This window comes from Somniosus microcephalus, unplaced genomic scaffold, assembly GCF_052327205.1.
Source record: "Somniosus microcephalus isolate GS21.2 unplaced genomic scaffold, FLI_Smic_1.0 unresolved_chr2, whole genome shotgun sequence".
NCBI classification, from domain to species: Eukaryota; Metazoa; Chordata; class Chondrichthyes; order Squaliformes; family Somniosidae; genus Somniosus; species Somniosus microcephalus.
The window spans coordinates 14,571,073-14,596,816 of NW_028225180.1; the positions used below are offsets into that span (position 1 = coordinate 14,571,073).

A 25,744-nucleotide genomic window follows, 5' to 3' on the forward strand; every position below is an offset into this window, starting at 1 on the left:
GGGGACTTCAATGTCCATCACCAAGAGTGGCTCAGCAGCACTATAAGAACTTGGGTCACAGGTCACCCACGGATTACCCAGAGGGTCTTAGGAGTTGTAAGGCTTTTTATTAAAGAGCTACAGTTTAAGCACAATCAGATACTACATGCGATTGAATTAGATACAGCAGATGTACAAGCCCGTGACAGGTGAAGGCGATCTACGGCCCTGGAATGGAACGAAATGACTGGACGGACGGTGAGGAAGTACGGTGGTCTCGGATTGGGTGGATTCCTGCAGTCTGTGGCAGTGGTCACTTCCGTTGGTCGTCCCTCGAGCTGTTGGAGGTGTTAGGCCGTCAGCCAGCATCGATCCACTGTTCAACCTCCGTCGCCTCCAGTCCATATCCAAGGTCGTCCCATCCTCTGTCGTCGAATTACAGTATGCAGACGATGCTTGCGTCTGCGCTCACTCGGAGGTCGAACTCCAAACCATCGTCAACACCTTCACTGAAGCGTACGAGAGCATGGGCCTTACACTAAACATCCGTAAGACAAAGGTCCTCTACCAATCTGCCCCCACCACACAGTACTGCCCCCGATTATCAAAATCCACGACAAGGCCTTGGACAACGTGGACCACTTTCCATACCTCGGGAGTCTACTGTCAACAAGGGCAGACGTCGATGACGATGTCCAACACCGCCTTCAGTGTGCCAGTGCAGCCTTCGGTTGCCTGAGGAAGAGAGTGTTTGAAGACCAGGACCTCAAACCCAGCACCAAGCTCATGGTCTACAGAGCAGCAGTGATACCCGCCCTGCTGTATGCCTCAGAGACATGGACCATGTACAGCAGGCACCTCAAGGCACTGGAGAGGTACCAGCAACGCTGCCTCCGCAAGATCCTGCAAATCCATTGGCAGGATAGGCGCACCAACGTCAGTGTTCTCGCTCAGGCCAACATCCCCAGCATCGAAGCTCTGACCACGCTCGATCAGCTCCGATGGACAGTTCACATCGTCCGCATGCCCGATACGAGACTCCCAAAACAAGCGCTCTACTCGGAGCTCTGACACGGCAAGAGAGCCCCAGGTGGGCAGAGGAAACGCTTCAAGGACACCCTCAAAGCCTCCTTGAAAAAGTGTAACATCCCCACCGACACCTGGGAATCCCTGGCCCAAGACCGCACAAAGTGGAGAAGAAGCAATCCGGGAAGGCGCCGAACACCTAGAGTCTCTTGGCCGGGAGCAAGCGGAAGGCAATCGCAGGCAGTGCAAGGAGCGCACGTCAACCCAAGCACCCCACCCACCCGCCCCTTCAACCACCATCTGCCCCACCTGTGACAGAGACTGTAGGTCCCGCATTGGACTCATCAGTCACCTGAGAACTCATTTTTAATGTGGAAGCAAGTCATCCTCGGCTCCGAGGGACTGTCTAAGAGATGAAGAGAGAACTCAGAGACTAAACTTGACCAAGGTGTTAGGCCGTAGCCAGCATGCATCCACCTCGGTAAGCCTTCACCCCGACATGCCTGATTCCCTCTCTCGGTCGCCCGTTTCTATATCTTATTTCGATGGACTAGTGGATACCTGGTGTCAATCATTTTTACCCATCTCATTTGTAAGATGTGCGGAATTACCCCTCGTCCTGTCCAGCAGGTTATAGAGTTCGGACTTGAGATGTATGAGAAATTACATCAGACACACGGGTTCTGTCTTTAACCTTTTATTGTTCCTAAGACAGATTCAAAACCCCAACCACTATTCCAGCAGTCCACCAATAATATTACAGGAAATCATACATACAACCACCCACGGATGATCAGTCCAGCGTTTATTGTAGGTCCTCGTAAATGAAAAGATTGGCCAGGCCCCTTCTTCTGACTGCAGCCTGATCATCGTAGGCGAGCTGACTGGCCAGACCACCTTCTTCCGACTGCAGTGCCGATATTCTTCAGCCATTGTGTTTTATACAGCTTTCCTTGCCCTTTTCCCAGTAAATCAGTCATTCAGAGATAATGAAATGTTCCTTTAATGTTTGACCTGAGCTGTTTGAGCTGTCAGACGCTCACACTCACACATCCTGTTGTCACTATCCATTAGTTGCCTTTATCAAAGACCAAACTTGTTCATTCACTCCTAAAAGTTACAAAAGTGGCAGGAAACATTGGGCCAGAAATTCGGGTCGGAGTCTTCCCGCGGGTGCAAGCCCCCGACCTGCACTTACCTAGCGCGCCGGCCGTTGAGCTGTGGGCCCGCGTGGGATTCCGATCTTGGGCCGCCTCCAACTGCCGACGCGCAGTGCTTGCGTATCCCAGGGGTGCAGTTAGTTTGAAGCGTCCCCTGGGATCACGTGGGCCATGAAGAGCCAATGGTAGCAGGGAATCTGTATTCATAGATTTGACAGAAAGAGCTGACAAATCTATGAATAGAGATCGGCCCCAAAACATCACTAAAACTTCAAATACATTATTTTTAAATCACATTTTTAAAATAACTATAAATTACATAAATTAACTATTTTAAACAAAAATTTACATTTTTGAAAAAATTTAAGTTTTTAACAGGGCTTAAAATAAACTTACCTTTCTTTAAAGTATTTAAAAATGATAAACCTGTGGAAAAAATGTTTTAATTTTACTTAATTCACCACTTACCTTGTTAATAGCAGGCCTTGCGACTGCGTTTTAAAAGTGTAACTCCCGGAGACTTACCCTCCCGGAGAAAGCTGTAAAAAAATGTAAGTTCAATGCGCACGCGCTGCCTCTCCGGCGCACGCGTTCGACCTCTCAACCCCTTCTATCAGGGGAACGGAAGTTCCAGTTTCTCGTGCATGCGCAGTGCATGCACGAAACCGGCACTTCCACTGGCCCTAAGCGTGAGTACCCAGCGCGTACTCACCCGTGGAGACCCGAATTTCTGGGCCCCACTTGTTTACAGTTCATGTCTTACGTCGTATTCTGCATTTCAAAACTTCAATGGTTTGACTTCTCACCTTCAACCTCCAAATATCATCAGACACGCAGGGGTCGATTTTCATTAAGCTGTCGGGAAGGAGGCGGGACTACAACTTTCGGGGTTGTAGTCCCGCCTCCATTGAGATGCGGCCAATCCACGTGGTTTTCCCTTGATTGACCTTGTTGACCCCGCCCAGTGGGCTCAGCAAGCCAATGAAGGGCCACCCGGCAACAGGTGACGTCACAGACTGAAATTTCATCTGTCAAGAGTTTTTGACAGATGAAATATCAGTGTCTCACAGCTGTTTCAGGCTGTCAACACTGACAGTCTTACTTCTAACATGAGTCCTTCTACACAGACTCAGTTAGAACTCTCACCGGCACTGAAAGCTGAAGGCTGTCACTTTTGACAGATCGCAGCCATTTTGCTTTCAGTGCCGGCTGAGTGATGGACTCCCGAAACCTAGAGGAAGAAAGGCTGTTAAGGTAAGTACAGGTAATTTAAACTTCTTTACACACTTTAGACACACCAAACACACTTACCTTTGCACTCATGCACCCATCACTCACCTGAACACCGACATCTCGACCCCTCCAAGTCCTTCAACCCGACGGCCCACCTGCTCTAACCTGGCGTGGTTTGGAGCCGTCGGGAATCCCACACGACACCCCTCAAAATAGGGATTAGGCTAAAAACTGCCTGTTAACAGGTAGTTAATTGGCACTAACCCCTTCCCACCTCGGGTCGGCGGGTCCCAGTGCGGGGCGGGTACCCGCCTCCTCTGAAACATACGTGGAGGCGGGTTTTGGGTGGGATGGTGTCGGGACCCCCAATTTCAGGATTTTTCCCCCCCCACATGACTGAAACCCCGCCTGACGGCTCCAGGAAAATCGACCCCGCGATGTCTGTAAAATCTAAGGGGGTTTCTTTATCTCTGTTGTCCGTGACTGTCCCCTGCAATCACAGCCATGTTTGCTGCCTTTTAGTAAAGCACAGCAAAGCAAATCCCATGTCCCCTTAATCAGTGAAAGACTGTTTGTTACATTCATAGAAAATAGGAGCAGGAGTCGACCATTCGGCCCCTCGAGCCTGCTCCGCCATTTAATGAGATCATGGCTGATCATCCAAATTCAGTACCCTGTCCCTGCTTTCTCCCCATACCCCTTGATCTCTTTAGCCTTAAGAAATATATCTAACTCCTTCTTCAATATATTTAATGAATTGGCCTCAACTGCCTTCTGTGGTAGAGAATTCCACAGGTTCACCACTCTCTGGGTGAAGAAATTCCTCCTCATCTCTGTCCTAAATGGCTTACCCCTTATCCTTAGACTGTGACCCCTGGTTCTGGACTCCCCCGCCATTGGGAACATCCTTCCTGCATCTAGTCTGTCCAATCCTGTCAGAATTTTATACATTTCAATGAGATCCCCTCTCATTCTTCTAAACTCCAGCGAGTATAAGCCCAATCAACCCAATCTCTCCTCATACGTCATTCCTGCCATCCCAGGTATCAGTCTGATGAATCTTCACAGCACTCCCTCCATGGCAAGAACATCCTTCCTCAGATAAGGCGACCAAAACTGCACACAATACCCATTTCCCTACAAACACTGATTTCATTCAGTTCCTCCCTCTCATCAGACCCTATGTTCCCTGACATCTCTGGAAGGTTATTTGTGTCCTCCTTTGTGAAGACAGAACCAAAGTATGTATTTAATTGGTCTGCCATTTCTTTGTTCCCCATTATAAATTGAGAATTTATTCCCCATTGAGAACATCTACCAGAAACGCTGTTTACGGAGGTCACGGTCCATCATCAAAGACCCTACCCACCCCAGCCACAGTCTGTTCGCCCTCCTGCCATCTGGGAGATGCTACAGATGCATTCGCACCCGTACGACCAGATTTAGGAACAGCTTCTTTCCCAGGGCTGTCATCCTATTGAACTCTGCAAATAAACTCTAAGCCTGCACATCTGCCAATGCACTTTATTATGTTTATGTTTATGTTACAAGCCAAATGTATGTTAAATGTCTTAATCTAAATGTACACTCTCGGGAGCCGCAAGCTTACATTTCGTTGTACTGCACTTGTGCACTAACAATGACAATAAAGTTGATTATAATTAAGATTATGATTAAATTCCCCTGATTCTGACTGTAAGGGACCCACGCTTGACTTCACCAATCTTTCTCTCTTCACATATCTATAAAAGCTTTTACTGTCAGTTTTTATGTTCCCTGCAAGCTTACTCTCATACTCTATTTTCCCCCTCTTAATTAATCCTGTGTTTCTATGAAAAAAACTTTTCAAAATGGGTGCCGTTTTGGGTGCAATTTACATCCGGTAAACCTACGCCGCACTCTCTCGAAGGCCAATATATCCTTCATATAGTCATAGAGTCATAATGGCACAGTAGGAGGCCATTCGGCCCATCGAGTCCATGCCGGCTCTCTGAAGAGCAATCCAGTCAGTTCCATTCCCCCCGCTCTATCCCCGTAGCCCTGCAAGTTTATTTCCCTCAAGTGCCTATCCAGTCTCCCCTTGAAAACATCGAGTGTCTCCGCTTCCACCACTTCCGTCGGCAGCCAGTTCCAGGTCACCACTCGCTGCGTAAAAAAGTTTTTCCTCACATCCCCCCCTGTATCTCTTGCCCAAAACCTTAAATCTGTGTCCCCTAGTCCTTGTACCATCAACTAGTGGGAACAGCCTTTCCCCGTCTAGCCTGTCGAAACCCATCATAATCTTGTACACCTCCATCAAATCACCCCTCAACCTCCTTTGCTCTAATGAAAACAAATCCAGCTTCTCCAACCTGTCCTTGTAGCTAAGATCCCCCAACCCCGGAACCATTCTTCTTAAGGTGTGGTGCCCAGGACTGTGGTCTAACCAGGGTATAAGACGAGTGCAAGAAGTTCCACATGGAAAGGCAGGGAAGGAAAGATAAGTCTGACACCAACATTCCGCCCAACAGAACCGGTTATTATCGTGTCTGTCGCATTGATCGCTGGAACGAGTGAGTCAGCATGCTGACTCCGTGAATGTTGTGTTTTTAAAATCTAATATTAAAATATACCCACTACACACATCATTGGTTTGGTCTCCTTCGAAATCTCGTACAATGAGAGAGATGGAGAGGAAGAGGAAGGAAGTTCCAGGCACGGCCGCCAATGGTGAAACGATTCACATCGGGGCGTGCGCAAGAGGCCAGAATTGGAGGAGCGCAGAGATCTCTTGGGGTTGTAGGGGCTGGAGGAGGTGACAGAGATAGGGAGTGTTGTAGGGCTGGAGGAGGTTACAGAGATAGGGAGGGTTGTAGGGGCTGGAGGACGTTACGGAGATAGGGAGGGTTGTAGGGGCTGGAGGAGGTTACAGAGATAGGGAGGTTTGTAGGGGCTGGAGGAGGTTACAGAGATAGTGAGGGTTGTAGGGCTGGAGGAGGTTACAGAGATAGGGAGGGTTGTAGGAGCTGGAGGAGGTTACAGAGATAGGGAGGGTTGTAGGGCTGGAGGAGGTTACAGAGATAGGGAGGGTTGTAGGGCTGGAGGAGGTTACAGAGATAGGGAGGGTTGTAGGGGCTGGAGGAGGTTACAGAGATAGGGAGGGTTGTAGGGCTGGGGGAGGTTACAGAGATAGGGAGGGTTGTAGGGCTGGAGGAGGTTACAGAGATAGGGAGGGTTGTAGGGGCTGGAGGAGGTTACAGAGATACAGAGGGTTGTAGGGGCTGGAGGAGGTTACAGAGATAGGGAGGGTTGTAGGGGCTGGAGGAGGTTACAGAGATACAGAGGGTTGTTGGGGCTGGAGGGGGTTACAGAGATAGGGAGGTTTGTAGGGGCTGGAGGAGGTTGCAGAGATAGGGAGGGTTGTTGGGGCTGGAGGGGGTTACAGAGATAGGGAGGGCTGTAGGGGCTGGAGGAGGTTACAGAGATACAGAGGGTTGTAGGGGCTGGAGGAGTTTACAGAGATAGGGAGGGTTGTAGGGGCTGGAGGAGGTTACAGAGATAGGGAGGGTTGTAGGGGCTGGAGGAGGTTACAGAGATAGGGAGGGTTGTAGGGGCTGGAGGAGGTTACAGAGATAGGGAGGGTTGTAGGGGCTGGGGGAGGTTACAGAGATAGGGAGGGTTGTAGGGGCTGGAGGAGTTTACAGAGATAGGGAGGGTTGTACGGGCTGGAGGAGGTTACAGAGATAGGGCGGGTTGTAGGGGCCGGAAGATGTTGCAGAGATAGGGAGGGTTGTAGGGGCTGGAGGAGCTTATAGAAATAGGGAGTGTTGTAGCGGCTGGAGGATGTTCCAGAGATTGGGAGGGTTCTTGGGGCTGGAGGAGGATTCAGAGATAGGGAGGGTTGTAGGGGCTGGAGGAGGTTACAGAGATAGGGTGGGTTGTAGGGGCTGGAGGAGGTTACAGAGATAGGGAGGGTTGTAGGGGCTGGAGGAGGTTACAGAGATAGGGAGGGTTGTAGGGGCTGGAGGAGGTTACAGAGATAGGGAGGGTTGTAGGGGCTGAAGGAAGTTACATAGATAGGGAGGGTTGTAGAGCTGGAGGAGGTTACAGAGATAGGGAGGGTTGTAGAGCTGGAGGAGGTTACAGATATAGGGAGCGGGGCGAAGCCATGGAGGAATTTGAACACGAGGACGGCGAATTTTAAAATCAAGGCATTGTCATGTGACCTCCAACCACACCGCCCCGTCTCCCGCCATTGGTCAGCCTACCCTTTGACCCTCGCAGTAGCTCCGCCTTCTGACGGCCGATCGGAAGGACACGCGGGTGGGCAATTCTCGAGTGCCAGTCAAGCAGCCTTTCCCCAACCTGCCCACTCACCTCCAATAATTTTACCACCAATAAACCGAAGTATTCTGGAGATTAATCTTCCAATTGCAGTACTGGAGGGTTGGCTAGGCCAGTCCCCAATCTCTGCCAGGTGCCGGGTTCCACTAACACGGATCGGGCCGATTCCGCTCTGCGCTGCACTCTGGGTCACGACCCCCGGCCATTGGCCAGCCGCAATCGCGGACCGCCACCTCTCCAGGTCCGGCCAGGGTGGATCGCGCCACTCGGCAGGGAATCGGCCAATCGAATCAATCGTCTCTGCGCGGCGGTCCAGGTCCCCGTCACTGACCCAGAAGAAGCGAGAGCGCGCAGGCGGTACGGGGAACATCTCGGGAGGTTCACGCACGACCCAGCTTCCAGTGTCCTAGTAGACCATGGGTCACCGGAATCAGAGAGTGGGACGGTGCAGCATCTAAAACACCATCTGAGGAGGAGAGGGGGGCGGTGATTCACCGTCTACAGTCCGTTACCAGCCAATCGGTGTACGTGCCTTCTCACATGGCCTCTGCTAACACTTGCAGTCCTGCCCAGGCTCGCTCTCACACTCACCACAGACACACACACTCACACCCACTGCCTGTCTTCCCACAGATCCCAGCGTCACATGCATTGTGCAGCTTTGTTTACAACACTGATCACAAGATGGCATCTTTCTCCATCGGCCTCTCACTGTCTATCCAATTCCAATTCCAATTCAAATGCTTTATTGGCATGAAAGTTTACAGAGAACCATATTGCCAAAGCTTACATAGCAAAAAGGTACAGTTTTCCAACATTCTGTAGGTGTCAATCGATTTGACGTTTGTTGTGTACATACAATATTACTTTTAAACAATATTAATTTTAAACAGTCTACTTCATTTGGTACTTTCAATATTAATTTTAAACAGTCTTAATTTTAAACAGTCCTCAGGTTGTGACATTTTGTTACATATTTGGCCCCATCTCTATCTCTTTCTCGCTCTGTTTCTCTGTCTGTCTTTCGCTCTGTCTCCGACTCTCTTGCTCGCTCTGTCGCTGTTTCTTGTCTCTCTCTCTTCCCCCCCTTTGTATCTCTCTCGTTCTCTCTCTGTCTCTCTCACTCTGTTTGTGTCTCTGGTTCTTTCTCTCTCTCACTCAGTCTCTCTCTAGCTCTGTCTTCCTCGCTGCCTCTCTCACTGTTACCTCTGCTGTCCTCCAAGGATCTATCCTTGCCCCCACCACCCCCCCCCCCTCCTATTTCTCATCTACATGCTTCCCCTCGGCGACATCATCTGGGAAGATGGCGTGAGGTTTCACATGTACGCTGATAACGTATCTGGATTTCCAAAAGGCCATCGATAAGGCACCACATAATAGGCTGATGAACAAGGTCAGAGAATGGAGAGCTGGCTTCAAGACAGAGAGTAGGGGTAAAGGGTAGCTATTCACAGTGGCAGAAGGTGGGTAGTTGTAATTTCTGCGATTTGACCATGGCTCCAATTTAAAACAAAGCGCGACTACACGACGGGGACAGACTGTCTGGGGGCATGTAGCGGGAGCTCTATACTGTATCTAACCCGTGCTGTACCTGCCCTGGGAGCGCTCGATGCTGACACTGGGTATAAAGTGGGGACACACTGTCAGGGTAATGTAGAGGGAGCTCTACACTGTATCTAACCCGTGCTGTACCTGCCCTGGGAGCGCTCGATGCTGACACTGGGTATAAAGTGGGGGACACACTGTCAGGGTAATGTAGAGGGAGCTCTACACTGTATCTAACCCATGCTGTACCTGCCCTGGGAGCGCTCGATGCTGACACTGGGTATAAAGTGGGGGACACACTGTCAGGGTAATGTAGAGGGAGCTCTACACTGTATCTAACCTATGCTGTACCTGCCCTGGGAGCGCTCGATGCTGACACTGGGTATAAAGTGGGGGGACACACTGTCAGTGTAATGTACAGGGAGCACTACACTGTATCTAACCCGTGCTGTACCTGCCCCGGGAGCGCTCGATGCTGACACTGGGTATAAAGTGGGGACACACTGTCAGGGTAATGTAGAGGGAGCTCTACACTGTATCTAACCCATGCTGTACCTGCCCTGGGAGCGCTCGATGCTGACACTGGGTATAAAGTGGGGACACACTGTCAGGGTAATGTAGAGGGAGCTCTACACTGTATCTAACCCGTGCTGTACCTGCCCTGGGAGCGCTCGATGCTGACACTGGGTATAAAGTGGGGACACACTGTCAGGGTAATGTAGAGGGAGCTCTACACTGTATCTAACCCATGCTGTACCTGCCCTGGGAGCGCTCGATGCTGACACTGGGTATAAAGTGGGGACACACTGTCAGGGTAATGTAGAGGGAGCTCTACACTGTATCTAACCAGTGCTGTACCTGCCCTGGGAGCGCTCGATGCTGACACTGGGTATAAAGTGGGGACACACTGTCAGGGTAATGTAGAGGGAGCTCTACACTGTATCTAACCCGTGCTGTACCTGCCCTGGGAGCGCTCGATGCTGACACTGGGTATAAAGTGGGGGACACACTGTCGGGGTAATGTAGAGGGAGCTCTACACTGTATCTAACCCGTGCTGTACCTGCCCTGGGAGCGCTCGATGCTGACACTGGGTATAAAGTGTGGAACACACTGTCAGGGCAATGTAGAGGGAGCTCTAAACTGTATCTAACCTGTGCTGTACCTGCCCTGGGAGCGCTCGATGCTGACACTGGGTATAAAGTGGGGACACACTGTCAGGGTAATGTAGAGGGAGCTCTACACTGTATCTAACCTATGCTGTACCTGCCCTGGGAGCGCTCGATGCTGACACTGGGTATAAAGTGGGGACACACTGTTAGGGTAATGTAGAGCAAGCTCTACACTGTATCTAACACGTGCTGTACCTGCCCTTGGATGAATGTAATGTATGAAGAAATTAGACACAGAATCAAGTCAGTCAGGAAGAGCAGAGTCCATTTGATCTTTTATTTGAAGATGTACAAGGAACTCGATTTCCCATTAACGGACGGAGACACAGTCAGAGCCCGGCCCTTTGAAGAACACGACTCCACTCACCCCTGTGCACCGGTCCGGTAGGTTTCTCACACCGGGACTCACTGTTTGAGCCAAGCACACCAAAGACTGATTCCCTGACATTATGTAGTAATACTCCTGATAGTAAGCATGTTAACCCCCACTGACTCCTCCTGGAGGCTGCCTGCATGCGCAGTTCAGGCAAAGGAAGGATTGAAGAAGAGGTGATGCATACAAAGGTCGATAATCACGCTGACAAGCTCATTCTGTCCACCTCTGGAATCCTGGCTGATTTCCCCTCTCTCTAACCCAGGGGTCACTGTACACTGCATTATTAATCTTCCATTCTCAAACATATACACATTAGATTCCACCTGTAACTCACTCCCAGGTATCTGTTATTCTATATATAAACCCCCCCCCCGAACCCCTGGATTAGATTCCAGCCTGTAACTCACTCCCAGGTATCTGTTATTCTATATATAAACCCACCTGAACCCCTCGATTAGATTCCAGCCTGTAACTCACTCCCGGGTATCTGTTATTCTATATATAAACCCACCTGAACCCCTTGATTAGATTCCAGCCTGTAACTCACTCCCAGGTATCTGTTATTCTATATATAAACCCCCCGAACCCCTCGATTAGATTCCAGCCTGTAACTCACTCCCGGTTATCTGTTATTCTATATATAAACCCCCCAAACCCCTCGATTAGATTCCAGCCTGTAACTCACTCCCGGGTATCTGTTATTCTATATATAAATCCCCCGAACCCCTCGATCAGATTCCAGCCTGTAACTCACTCCCGGGTATCTGTTATTCTATATATAAACCCCCCAAACCCCTCGATTAGATTCCAGCCTGTAACTCACTCCCGGGTATCTGTTATTCTATATATAAACCCCCCAAACCCCTCGATTAGATTCCAGCCTGTAACTCACTCCCGGGTATCTGTTATTCTATATATAAACCCACCTGAACCCCTCGATTAGATTGCACCCTGTATTAAACAAATATTTGAAATTTATTCCCCATTGCATTGGATCACACTAGGATTCCGAGACCAGGATTCCATTCAGACTCCCACACACTGTCATTATCTGTGATTACATACATACATACACAGGATACATGGCACAGAAACAGACCATTCGGCCCAACCAGTCCATGATTCATCGACCAGGTGTCCATCCAGACTCCCGTACGCATTGTCAGGACCCCCAGCCCACAGAATCAGCCCTGATCTTGAATTAAGAATTAAAACATGACTTGGAGATTACTTTATGGCGACAGTAGCCATCGCGGGACGGTTCTTGCGACGGGCCCCAAAGCCGCCTTTCCTCTATTTTATAACTCAGGCCTTGGCTAAAATGGCCGACAGGGTTGAGCAGCGCCAAGCGTCAAATGACCCGGGGACGGAGCCCAAACTCCCTCACCACTGGGCCCAGGATATTTGAAGAGGTTAAGAAACCAAAAATAACCCCCAAGCCCCTCCCACACACACAGGCACACACACACTCGGGGGAAAACAGTCCTATTCGGTGGGACCCAGGGGTGCACTTTCCCAAGTGACAAGATGGCCGCCATACCTTAGGCAACCGTACAGGTTTCGCTGGACAAGATGGCCGCCACAGTCTAGACCACCGTACACGTCCCCCAGGACAAGATGGCCGCCATATCCTAGGCAACCGCACATGTTCCCCCCGACAAGATGGCCGCCATATCCTAGGAAACCGCGCATGTTCCCCCAGACAAGATGGCCGCCACATCCTAGGAAACCGTGCACGTTTCCCCGTAGAAGATGGCTGCCATTTTCCAGGCAACTGTGCACCCCCAGCCATCTCAAAGCACTCAAACCCCTCTTCTCATTACTTCCTTTGGGGAGGGGGAAAGAGAGGCGGTGGGGGGGAGGCATAGCACCAGTGGACGGGTAATAATTCTCCCCGAGGTAACTTTCCCTTTAATAATCACTCCCAACTGCCACACCCAATGTCCCCTTTATCGACCCAGTAATATATTCTTTCCCTTTCCATTGAGCAGAATAAATAAGGCTCACGGGGTGGGGGGGGGGTGGGGGAGAAAGCAACACGAGACATTAAAACGGAAACATGGACACGGGGGAGCGGGGAAACAATGTCTATTCACACGAGCTTCGAAACGCTTAGTGTATTTGCTGTTGCCAAAAAAATATATATTTATATATAGAATATTAATAAAAATATTAATATTAAAATTGATTTCCTTTTCCTGTGCTTGCTTTTAAAAAATAAAACAGGATTAAAACCGCCCCCTCCAGAGGCAAAGAAGAGGCCTATTTACAAAGTCAGTTAAAATAAAGCTGCCTAGCAACCGCCACCCCCCCGTCTCCACGGCAACGGAGTGCGGGCATAGAGGCCTGTGGCTCCTCACCTGCGTGTCCGCGGACATGTATGTGCTTTGCTTGGGGTGGGAGTGGCAAACTGTGTTGGGGGGCGGGGAGGCGACGTGCCGAGTTGCAAGGTTCCACGGTTCAATAACGGTTCAGGGTGAAGAGCACGAAAACGGGAGAGTCCGGGGGCTGCCGGCCGCCGACTAGGCCGCGGTCTCGTTGCTAGGCAGCACGCCGTTGCTAGCGTCCTCGCCGGTCAGCTTGCCGAGGCGGGCCCCGTCCGGCTGGTCCCCCTTGGCCCTCAGGACGTTCCGACGGTGGTACCACAGGTAGCCGGGCAGCAGGAAGCCGGTGGCGGACAGGAACAGCAGGCCGAGATTCACCTGAGGAAGAGCGAGGAATGGAAAAAAAAAAGGCCGTCAGCACAAAACCGAACGAAAAGAAAGCAGTAAAAAAAAAAAAGACCCAAAGCCGCTTCGCAGGAGTGATTATCAAATATAAAATCGACACCGAGACGCACCAGGAGATATTAGGACAGGTTGGTCAAAGAGGCAGGTTTTAACATAGAAACATAGAAGATAGGAGCAGGAGTCGGCCATTCGGCCCCTCGAGCCTGCTCCGCCATTCAATGAGATCATGGCTGATCATCCAAATTCAGTACCCCGTCCCTGCTTTCTCCCCATATCCCTTGATCCCTTTAGCCTTAAGAAATATATCCAACTCCTTCTTGAATATATTTAATGAATTGGCCTCTACTGCCTTCTGTGGTAGAGAATTCCACAAGTTCACCACTCTCTGGGTGAAGAAATTCCTCCTCATCTCTGTCCTAAATGGCTTACCCCTTATCCTTAGACTGTGATCCCTGGTTCTGGACTCCCCGACCATCGGGAACATCCTTCCTACATCTAGTCTGTGAAGTCCTGTTAGAATTTTATAAGTTTCAATGAGCTCCCCTCTCATTCTTCTAAACTCCAGCGAATATAAGCCCAATCGACCCAATCTCTCCTCATTCCTGCCATCCCAGGTATCAGTCTGGTGAATCTTCGCTGCACTCCCTCCATGGCAAGAACATCCTTCCTCAGATAAGGCGACCAAAACTGCACACAATACTCAAGGTGTGGTCTCACCAAGGCCCTGTACAACTGCAGCAAGACATCCTTGTTCCTGCACTCGAACCCTCTCGCTACAAAGGCCAACATACCATTTGCCTTCTTAACCGCCTGCTGCACCTGCATGCTTACCTTCAGCGACTGGTGCACAAGGACACCCAGGTCCCGTTGCACTTCCCCTTCTCCCAATCTATTGCTGTTCAGATAATAATCTGCCTTCCTGTTTTTGCCACTGAAGTGGATAACCTCACATTTATCCACATTATACTGCATCTGCCATGCATCTGCCCAATCACCCAACCTGTCCAAGTCATACTGGATGCGTCACAAGAGGAGGGAGACGGAAAGAAAGACCTACATTTATATAGCACCTGTCACAGACTCGCGGGCATTCCAAAGCACTTTACAGCCAATTAAATACTTCTCAAGTCTGGCCACTGTTGTGATGTGGGAAACGCGGCAGCCGACTGGCATACAGCAAGCTCCCACAGACAGCAATGTGATAATGACCAGATCATCTGTTTTAGTGATGTCGATTTTTAGGGATAAATACTGGGCCCAGGACACCAGGGAGAGAACTCCCCCGGCTCTTCTTCGAAATATTGGCCATCGGATCTTTTGCGTCCACCTGAGTGGGTAGAGGGGGGCCTCGGTTTAATGCCTCATCCGACAGTGCAGCACTCCCTCAGTACTGCCCCTCCGACAGTGCAGCACTCCCTCAGTACTGCCCCTCCGACAGTGCAGCGCTCCCTCAGTACTGCCCCTCCGACAGTGCGGCGCTCCCTCAGTACTGCCCCTCCGACAGCGCGGCGCTCCCTCAGTACTGCCCCTCCGACAGTGCAGCGCTCCCTCAGTACTGCCCCTCCGACAGTGCGGCGCTCCCTCAGTACTGCCCCTCCGACAGTGCGGCGCTCCCTCAGTACTGCCCCTCCGACAGTGCAGCGCTCCCTCAGTACTGCCCCTCCGACAGTGCGGCGCTCCCTCAGTACTGCCCCTCCGACAGTGCGGCGCTCCCTCAGTACTGCCCCTCCGACAGCGCGGCGCTCCCTCAGTACTGCCCCTCCGACAGTGCGGCGCTCCCTCAGTACTGATCCTCCGACAGTGCAGCGCTCCCTCAGTACTGCCCCTCCGACAGTGCGGCGCTCCCTCAGTACTGCCCCTCCGACAGTGCGGCGCTCCCTCAGTACTGATCCTCCGACAGTGCAGCGTTCCCTCAGTACTGCCCCTCCAACAGTGCGGCGCTCCCTCAGTACTGCGTGTCAAACAGCTCTCCCGGCAGAAACACCAGTAAACAACGGGAAGCAGCGGAGAGCACAGCTTGTCGAGAAACACCAGGAGCGGCGCGCGCACGCGTGCGTCATACACTAACCCCTCCCTCTTGGCCTCAGGACCGCGCCCCCGCCATCTCACTTACCCAGAAGGGGTCACCGTGGAGAGGGCCGAGCATGGCCATGAACAAAAGCTGTTGGAAGAGGGCGAAAATCGCACTGACCATGGACTGAAGGCCAATCAACGAGCCAAAGTGATTGGTGGGATACCTGCGAATCACAAGAGAGCGTCACAGCAGAACATTCCAGAACCCGGACACAACCTCTGAACTCTCGCCCATTTACAGTCGGACCCCAGGAAACCCATTCCCTATCAGAGGGGATTAACCCTCTCACCCACCGCTCCCCATTTACAGACACCGGGCAGCCTGTCCCTATCGGAGGGGATTAACCCTCTCACCCACCTCTCCCCATTTACAGACACCGGGCAGCCTGTTCCCTATCAGAGGGGATTAACCCTCTCACCCACCGCTCCCCATTTACAGACACCGGGCAGCCTGTCCCTATCGGAGGGGATTAACCCTCTCACCCACCGCTCCCCATTTACAGACACCGGGCAGCCTATTCCCTATCAGTGGCGATTAATCCTCTCACCCACCTCTCCCCATTTACAGACACCGGGCAGCCTGTACCCTATCGGAGGGGATTAACTCTCTCACCCACCTCTCCCCATTTACAGACACTGGGCAGCCTGTCCCTATCGGAGGGGATTAACCCTCTCACCCACCGCTCCCCATTTACAGACACCGGGCAGCCTGTTCCCTATCGGAGGGGATTAACCCTCTCACCCACTTCTCCCCATTTACAGACACCGGGCAGCCTGTTCCCTATCGGAGGGGATTAACCCTCTCACCCACCGCTCCCCATTTCCCGACACCGGGCAGCCTGTCCCTATCGGAGGGGATTAAACCTCTCACCCACCTCTCCCCATTTACAGACACCGGGCAGCCTGTTCCCCCCCCCAAACACCCCACGGCTGTCCGTGTGACTCCTCACCCGGTTGATCAACCCACGGACTTACACAACAGCATAGAGGCCACCGCAGGCGGAGTGGATGAAGCCGCGAACCACCGTGTGAAATATAAAGGTGAGGTACTGCGGGAAAAAGGGAGAGCGGGGGGGGCAGCATTAGATTCGACAGGATCGCCAGCGTTTGCCTGATACACAATGACCCGCGGACCCCCCCCCCCCCACCCGACCCCCATTTCTACAGCGTCTTTCAGGAGTGTCGGAGGCCCCAAAGCACTTTACAGCCAATCAATTGATTTTTGAAGTGTAGTCACTGCTGCACAAACAGCAATGAGATAAATGACCTGATAATCTGCTCATGTTTAGTGACGTTACCCGAGGGAACGTATTGGCCCAGGACACCGGGAGGGAGGAACTCCCTCCCTGCTTTTCTTCCAATAGGGTGTGCGAGGGCCCGAGTCCCTCTCGGCCTCAGAGTCTCCGAGTCAGAGGGGACTCTTGGACTTGCAATTCCAGAGCTAACCGGGTGTGCGTGTGACAGGGAGCGTGCGAGCGCGACACAGAGGGAGCGTGCGAGCGCGACACAGAGGGAGCGTGCGAGCGCCACACACCGGGAGCGTGCGAGCGCCACACACCGGGAGCGTGCGAGCGCCACACACCGGGAGCGTGCGAGCGCCACACACCGGGAGCGTGCGAGCGCCACACACCGGGAGCGTGCGAGCGCCACACACCGGGAGCGTGCGAGCGCCACACACCGGGAGCGTGCGAGCGCCACACACCGGGAGCGTGCGAGCGCCAGTCAGTGCGTGCGCCAGTCAGTGCGTGCGCCCGCATGTGTATTGATTTCTTTGTGGGTTCAATGACGAGACATTTATGAAAGAGAATGTCTTTTAAGCTAAAGTCTGTTCAACTCTTAACAGCATTTACAGGAGACATCATGCTAGTGATGCATCTAGAACGAAACTGAAACTAAACTAAACTGTTTGTCTCTGTCACATGACCTCTGCTGGTCAGGCATAAGTAATCAATCAATCAGGCAACTATGCTGGTAAGACATGATAATCAAACAGGCAAATAACATCACTATTTGCTGATATCATTACATCTCCCTTTCTTAAAACAAAAGTATTATACTTTTAACTAACAACATGTTTTCTTTGTATTAATCTGCATTTTAACTGTAACACTTAATGAACTTACATTATCATTATCATGGTCAAGGTTTTTTAACCTTGCTTTGTGTGTTCACATGAAATATGTAAATACACTAGAACTTGAAGAAAGAATAAGATAACATTACTTCCTTCCATAACAATAGTCCTTAAATTTGCTCAATGAGTCTCTCAGGAGGCTTCACGTGTCTTGAGGATTTTCTGATTGATTGTCCTTGAATCTGAGTTGTTGCCTCAGATGATTGATTCTCAGCTGTGTGATCAGGTTGTTCAACAGTATCAGTCTCTTGACCTGCTGTGGCTGGTCCCATGAGAAGATCTCGACGATTTCTTCTCAGAACAGCACCCTCATCTGTCTGAATGGTGTATGATCTTGGTTGAACTTCACTCAGGACAGTTCCCTTCTGAGTCCATATGTTTATTTTGTCTTTGAACCTTACTTGGTCACCAGTGTGGAGTTCAGGTAGGTTTTGTGTTCCTCTGTCATAGTAGTACTTTTGCTTTTCTTTCTGTTGCTCTTTGAACTTCCTCACTTTCTCCCCCTCTTTTTTGTTTTCAGGAGGTTCTCCGGGATGGGTAGGTTTGACCTTAGCCGACATCCCATAAGGAGTTGGGCTGGTGACTTACCACACTCGAGCGGCGTTGTGCGGTATACAAGCATGCTCTGGTAGAAGTCAGTTCCACTGTCTTTTGCCTTGTACATCAGTCTTTTCACTGTCTGGACCGATTTTTCCACTAGTCCATTGGACTGTGGAAAGTGAGGATTTGACGTTGTGTGGACAAAGTCCCACTCTTTGGCAAAGTGTCGGAAACTTGCATTGTAAAACTGGTGTCCGTTGTCTGTGAAGACCTCGCTTGCCACGCCATGTCTGGAGAATATGGCTTTCATACATGTTATCACAGCATCTGCAGTGGTGGTGTACAGTCTACAAACCTCTGGATACAGGGAGTAATAGTCTGTGACTACAAGATAGTCCTTCCCTTGACATACGAATAGGTCAGCGCCTACCTTCTGGTAAGGTCTGTCTGGTGCTGGGTGTGGCTTTAGTGGTTCTACCGGATTGCTTGCTCGATATTTCAGGCATATTGTGCAGTTTGACACCTCATTTGTCACATCTTGGTTGATTCGTGGCCAGTACATCACCTCTCGTGCTCTTTTCTTACACTTTTCGATTCCCAGATGTCCTCCATGGATCTTTTTTAGCATCTCTCTTCTCAGACTCTTTGGGATAACTATTTTACTTCCTTTGTAGATGATGTCTTCGACCACTGATAGTTCCGCCCTGCAGTTCCAGTACTCTGCTATATCAGGTGAGCAGTCTTGCTTCATGTTGGGCCATCCATCCAAGATGCTTTTTCTCAGTCGTCTCATTGTTTCATCTTTGTTTGTCTCAGTCGTTATGAGCTCCATTTTTGCATCTGCTATGGGCAGTGCACTTGTGATCATGTCCACGTAGGCGTTCACTTTTTCATCCATTGTGGTGTTTGCGGGCTCACTTGGGTCAACAGCTCTGGACAACGTGTCTGCTGTATACATCAGCTTACCCGGTGTGTACGCAACATTCAGTTCATCATAGACTGTCTCTCCTTCGCTTTCCACAACGAGGGCTCTCTTTACCAGGTTCAGTCTCTCCCAGGCTTTTAAACCTAGTATGGCTTGCACATCCTTTGGCACCACGATTAATGCTAGCGTGTGCTCTCTGTCCTTGTGTGTCACTTTGACAATGCATCTTCCTTTCACTGGTATTTCAGTACCCGAGTATCCTGTCACTTTCACTTTGATTCCATGTATCTTTGGTCTGGGTCTAATTTTCTTAAAATCAGTCTCTGATATCACATTAACTTGTGCTCCAGTATCCAATTTAAATGGAATGTGTATGTCATTCACTTTTAGTGTCAACATCCAGTCTCTTTTTTCTTCTTTGTTTTCAGACACAACATCTACATTGAACGCCTCTATCTCGCTTTCATCTACTGTATGGACCTTGCTTTGTTGCGCTTGGTTCTTACAACAACGGGCACAATGGTTGTTTTTGTTGCAACTATTGCATGTTTTACCATATGCTGGACACTTTTTTGGTGTATGCTGTGTACCGCATCGACTACATGACTTTCGATTGCCCCTTTCATTTTTGTTTGCTGGCCACGCCTCTTTTTTCACATTGGCACTCTCTTTGTTAAACGGTTTGTGTCCGTTCTTACTCACTGCATCCACGTTGCAGCTACTGTCACGGAACAGCTCCTTTGCCTGCGACTTCACAGTTTCTGTAGCCCTACACAGTGCTATGGCTTTTCCCAGGTCTAGATCTTGCTCTCTTAGCAGTCTTTCCCTTAGACCATTATCTGGAATACCACACACCAGTCTGTCTTTTATCAGCGAGTCTGTCAGTCCCCCAAATTCACACGATTTGCTTCGGTTTCTCAGTTCAGTCACATACTGATCAATAGTCTCACCCATTTTCTGTACACATGTGAAAAATCTGTGCCTCTCAAACGTCACGTTAAGGTATGCAGTAGGCCTCAAACTGTTCCATTATTTTATCTAGCTTCATTTTGTCTCCATCAGCAGCGAATGTGAAGTTATTATACACCTCCAGCACTTCATCACCCACGACATGCAAGAACAGTGACGATTTATTTTTATTACTTTTCTCGTCAGCTCCGATTGCTGATAAATACAACCCCACACGTTGTTTGAATCTCCTCCAATTTTCAGCCACATTACCTGTCAACTGATGCGTCGCCGGTAGGTGTAAACCTTCCATTTTTCACTTAGTTAGCTATTCTCCAATGGTAAGCAACGATGTTCTCTTTTGGCTTGCTAATTTGTGGAGAGCTGATTTAACTTCAGATTTTTTCTCTTCATCTCTTTCAATCACTTCTGACACCATGTATTGATTTCTTTGTGGGTTCAATGACGAGACATTTATGAAAGAGAATGTCTTTTAATCTAAAGTCTGTTCAACTCTTTTAACAGCATTTACAGGAGACATCATGCTAGTGATGCATCTAGAACGAAACTGAAACTAAACTAAACTGCTTGTCTGTCACATGACCTCTGCTGGTCAGGCATAAGTAATCAATCAGGCAACTATGCTGGTAAGACATGATAATCAAACAGGCAAATAACATCACTATTTGCTGATATCATTACAGCATGTATGAGAGAGAGTGACTCTGGAGGTCCAGGGGCTGAGTGACACCAACCCAGTACCCAGTTACCTGGAGAGGTAGAATGTTGATCATACACGTCACCCCAAAGGCCACAAGTAACAAGTTGGTGAAAACAAAGGCCCTGATTGCGTTGGAAAGCTTCTGGACTGTTTTATCCAGCGGTGCCTTTGGGCTGGGATTCTCGCCCGTGGTACTGAGGACAAAAAACAAGCACGAGCGAGTGTAAATGACGGGACATTCGCCAAAATCATCTCAGGCCCATCACTGTCACTCAGCAACCGCTCTCCCCAGCGCCCTGTGTTACTGACTGTATCGCTACTGATGTTAATCCAGCTCCCTCACACTGTCACTCAGTAACCCCTCTCCCCCAGCACCCTGTGTTACTGACTGTATCTCTACTGATGTTAATCCAGCTCCCTCACACTGTCACTCAGTAACCCCTCTCCCCCAGCACCCTGTGTTACTGACTGTATCTCTACTGATGTTAATCCAGCTCCCTCACACTGTCACTCAGTAACCCCTCTCCCCCAGTGCCCTGTGTTACTGACTGTATCTCTACTGATGTTAATCCAGCTCCCTCACACTGTCACTCAGTAACCCCTCTCCCCCAGCGCCCTGTGTTACTGACTGTATCTCTACTGATGTTAATCCAACTCCCTCACACTGCCACTCAGTAACCCCTCTCCCCCAGCACCCTGTGTTACTGACTAGCTCTACTGATGTTAATCCAACTCCCTTACACTGCCACTCAGTAACCCCTCTCCCCCAGCACCCTGTGTTACTGACTAGCTCTACTGATGTTAATCCAACTCCCTCACACTGTCACTCAGTAACCCCTCTCCCCCAGCGCCCTGTGTTACTGACTGTATCTCTACTGATGTTAATTCAGCTCCCTCACACTGTCACTCAGTAACCCCTCTCCCCCAGCGCCCTGCGTTACTGACTGTATCTCTACTGATGTTAATCCAGCTCCCTCACACTGTCACTCAGTAACCCCTCTCCCCCAGCGTCCTGTGTTACTGATTGTATCTCTACTGATGTTAATCCAGCTCCCTCACACTGTCACTCAGTAACCCCTCTCCCCCAGCGCCCTGCGTTACTGACTGTATCTCTACTGATGTTAATCCAGCGCCCTCACACTGTCACTCAGTAACCCCTCTCCCCCAGCGCCCTGTGTTACTGACTGTATCTCTACTGATGTTAATCCAGCTCCCTCACACTGTCACTCAGTAACCCCTCTCCCCCAGCGCCCTGTGTTACTGACTGTATCTCCACTGATGTTAATCCAACTCCCTCACACTGTCACTCAGTAACCCCTCTCCCCCAGCACCCTGTGTTACTGACTATCTCCAATGATGTTAATCCAGCTCCCTCACACTGTCACTCAGTAACCCCTCCCCCAGCGCCCTGTGTTACTGACTGTATCTCTACTGATGTTAATCCAGCTCCCTCACACTGTCACTCAGTAACCCCTCTCCCCCAGCACCCTGTGTTACTGACTGTATCTCCACTGATGTTAATCCAACTCCCTCACACTGTCACTCAGTAACCCCTCTCCCCCAGCACCCTGTGTTACTGACTATCTCTACTGATGTTAATCCAGCTCCCTCTCCCCCAGCGCCCTGTGTTACTGACTGTATCTCTGCTGATGTTAATCCAGCTCCCTCACACTGTCACTCAGTAACCCCTCTCCCCCAGCGCCCTGTGTTACTGACTGTATCTCTGCTGATGTTAATCCAGCTCCCTCACACTGTCACTCAGTAACCCCTCTCCCCCAGCGCCCTGTGTTACTGACTGTATCTCTACTGATGTTAATCCAGCTCCCTCACACTGTCACTCAGTAACCCCTCTCCCCCAGCACCCTGTGTTACTGACTGTATCTCTGCTGATGTTAATCCAGCTCCCTCACACTGTCACTCAGTAACCCCTCTCCCCCAGCACCCTGTGTTACTGACTAGCTCTACTGATGTTAATCCAGCTCCCTCACACTGTCACTCAGTAACCCCTCTCCCCCAGCACCGTGTTACTGACTAGCTCTACTGATGTTAATCCAACTCCCTCACACTGTCACTCAGTAACCCCTCTCCCCCAGCGCCCTGTGTTACTGACTAGCTCTACTGATGTTAATCCAGCTCCCTCACACTGTCACTCAGTAACCCCTCTCCCCCAGCACCCTGTGTTACTGACTGTATCTCTACTGATGTTAATCCAACTCCCTCACACTGTCACTCAGCAACTCCTCTCCCCCAGTGCCCTGTGTTACTGACTGTATCTCTACTGATGTTAATCCAGCTGCCTCACACTGTCACTCAGTAACCCCTCTCCCCCAGTGCCTTGTGTTACTGACTGTATCTCTACTGATGTTAATCCAGCTCCCTCACACTGTCACTCAGTAACCCCTCTCCCCCAGCGCCCTGTGTTACTGACTAGCTCTACTGATGTTAATCCAACTCCCTCACACTGTCACTCAGTAACCCCTCTCCCCCAGCGCCCTGTGTTACTGACTAGCTCTACTGATGTTAATCCAGCTCCCTCACACTGTCACTCAGTAACCCCTCTCCCCCAGCACCCTGTGTTACTGACTAGCTCTACTGATGTTAATCCAGCTCCCTGACACTGTCACTCAGTAACCCCTCTCCCCCAGCACCCTGTGTTACTGACTGTATCTCTACTGATGTTAATCCAGCTCCCTGACACTGTCACTCAGTAACCCCTCTCACCCAGGGCCCTGTGTTACTGACTGTATCTCTACTGATGTTAATCCAGCTCCCTGACACTGTCACTCAGTAACCCCTCTCACCCAGGGCCCTGTGTTACTGACTGTATCTCTACTGATGTTAATCCAGCTCCCTCACACTGTCACTCAGTAACCCCTCTCCCCCCAGCGCCCTGTGTTACTGACTGTATCTCTACTGATGTTAATCCAGCTCCCTCACACTGTCACTCAGTAACCTCTCTCCCCCAGCGCCCCGTGTTACTGACTGTATCTCTACTGATGTTAATCCAGCTCCCTCACACTGTCACTCAGTAACCCCTCTCCCCAGTGCCCTGTGTTACTGTCTGTATCTCTACTGATGTTAATCCAGCTCCCTCACACTGTCGCTCAGTAACCCCTCTCCCCCAGCACCCTGTGTTACTGACTGTATCTCTGCTGATGTTAATCCAGCTCCCTGACACTGTCACTCAGTAACCCCTCTCACCCAGGGCCCTGTGTTATTGACTGTATCTCTACTGATGTTAATCCAGCTCCCTCACACTGTCACTCAGTAACCCCTCTCCCCCCAGCGCCCTGTGTTGCTGACTGTATCTCTACTGATGGTAATCCAGCTCCCTCACACTGTCACTCAGTAACCCCTCTCCCCCAGTGTCCTGTGTTACTGACTGTATCTCCACTGATGTTAATCCAGCTCCCTCACACTGTCACTCAGTAACCCCTCTCCCCCAGCGCCCTGTGTTACTGACTGTATCTCTACTGATGTTAATCCAGCTCCCTCACACTGTCACTCAGTAACCCCTCTCCCCCAGCGCCCTGTGTTACTGACTGTATCTCTACTGATGTTAATCCAGCTCCCTCACACTGTCACTCAGTAACCCCTCTCCCCCAGCACCCTGTGTTACTGACTGTATCTCTACTGATGTTAATCCAGCTCCCTCACACTGTCACTCAGTCACCCCTCTCACCCAGGGCCCTGTGTTACTGACTGTATCTCTACTGATGTTAATCCAGCTCCCTCACACTGTCACTCAGTAACCCCTCTCCCCCCAGCGCCCTGTGTTACTGACTGTATCTCTACTGATGTTAATCCAGCTCCCTCACACTGTCACTCAGTAACCCCTCTCCCTCAGTGTCCTGTGTTACTGAGTGTATCTCCACTGATGTTAATCCAGCTCCCTCACACTGCCACTCAGTAACCCCTCTCCCCCAGCACCGTGTTACTGACTGTATCTCTACTGATGTTAATCCAGCTCCCTCACACTGCCACTCAGTAACCCCTCTCCCCCAGCACCCTGTGTTACTGACTGTATCTCTACTGATGTTAACCCAGCTCCCCCTCACTGTCACTCAGTAACCCCTCTCCCCCAGCGCCCTGTGTTACTGACTGTATCTCTACTGATGTTAATCCAACTCCCTCACACTGTCACTCAGTAACCCCTCTCCCCCTCCCTCCCGTGCCGTGTTACTGACTGTATCTCTACTGATGTTAATCCAGCTCCCTCGCACTGTCACTCAGTAACCCCTCCCTCCCGTGCCCCGTGACACTGATTTTCTTAGGCAATGGTATTAAAGGCTACAGAACCAAGGTGGGTTGATGGCGTTAAGATTGGGATCAGCCATGATCTGTTAGAATGGTGCAACAGGCTCGAGGGGCTGAATGGCCTCCTCCTGTTCCTGTGTAACAGGCTCGAGGGGCTGAATGGCCTCCTCCTGTTCCTATGTAACAGGCTCAAGGGGCTGAATGGCCTCCTCCTGTTCCCGAGTAACCCTCCCGTGCGCCTCACTCTCACCTGACCGTTGCCCCCAACGGTGCAGATGTGTCATCGAGCTCCTTCATACGCCAATCCATGATGTAGCCAATCATTGGTGAAGTGACCAGACACAGCAGTTGCATGATCCCAAATATGGAAGAGTAGAAATTCACTGAAGAGAGAGAGCGAGAGAGTGTGAGAGTGAGAGAGTGTTCAGTTCCAATCGCTACTCCTCAAGTAATGTTGTGTGTGGACATGGACTGCTTCAAGACCTGGACGACGTTCAGGCTTGGGCTGATAAGTGGCAGGTAACATTCGTGCCACACAAGTGCCAGGCAATGACTATCTCCAACAAGTGAGAGTCTAACCACCGCCCCTTGACATTCAACGGCAT

The 25,744-nt window shown here is 50.5% G+C and overlaps 1 protein-coding gene across 1 annotated transcript in view; it reads right to left on the bottom strand.

Annotated features, from left to right (window-relative positions):
* Nucleotides 1-10,694: 10,694 nt before the first annotated feature.
* The window catches only part of slc43a1b (solute carrier family 43 member 1b), a 77,171-nt gene continuing 62,121 nt past the window's right edge, over nucleotides 10,695-25,744 (bottom strand). The window contains 5 exon segments of the mRNA XM_085975856.1: nucleotides 10,695-13,514; nucleotides 15,655-15,778; nucleotides 16,590-16,663; nucleotides 20,932-21,076; nucleotides 25,390-25,522. Coding sequence (XP_085831982.1) covers nucleotides 13,335-13,514; nucleotides 15,655-15,778; nucleotides 16,590-16,663; nucleotides 20,932-21,076; nucleotides 25,390-25,522 — 656 coding nt within the window. The 3' untranslated portion in view covers nucleotides 10,695-13,334.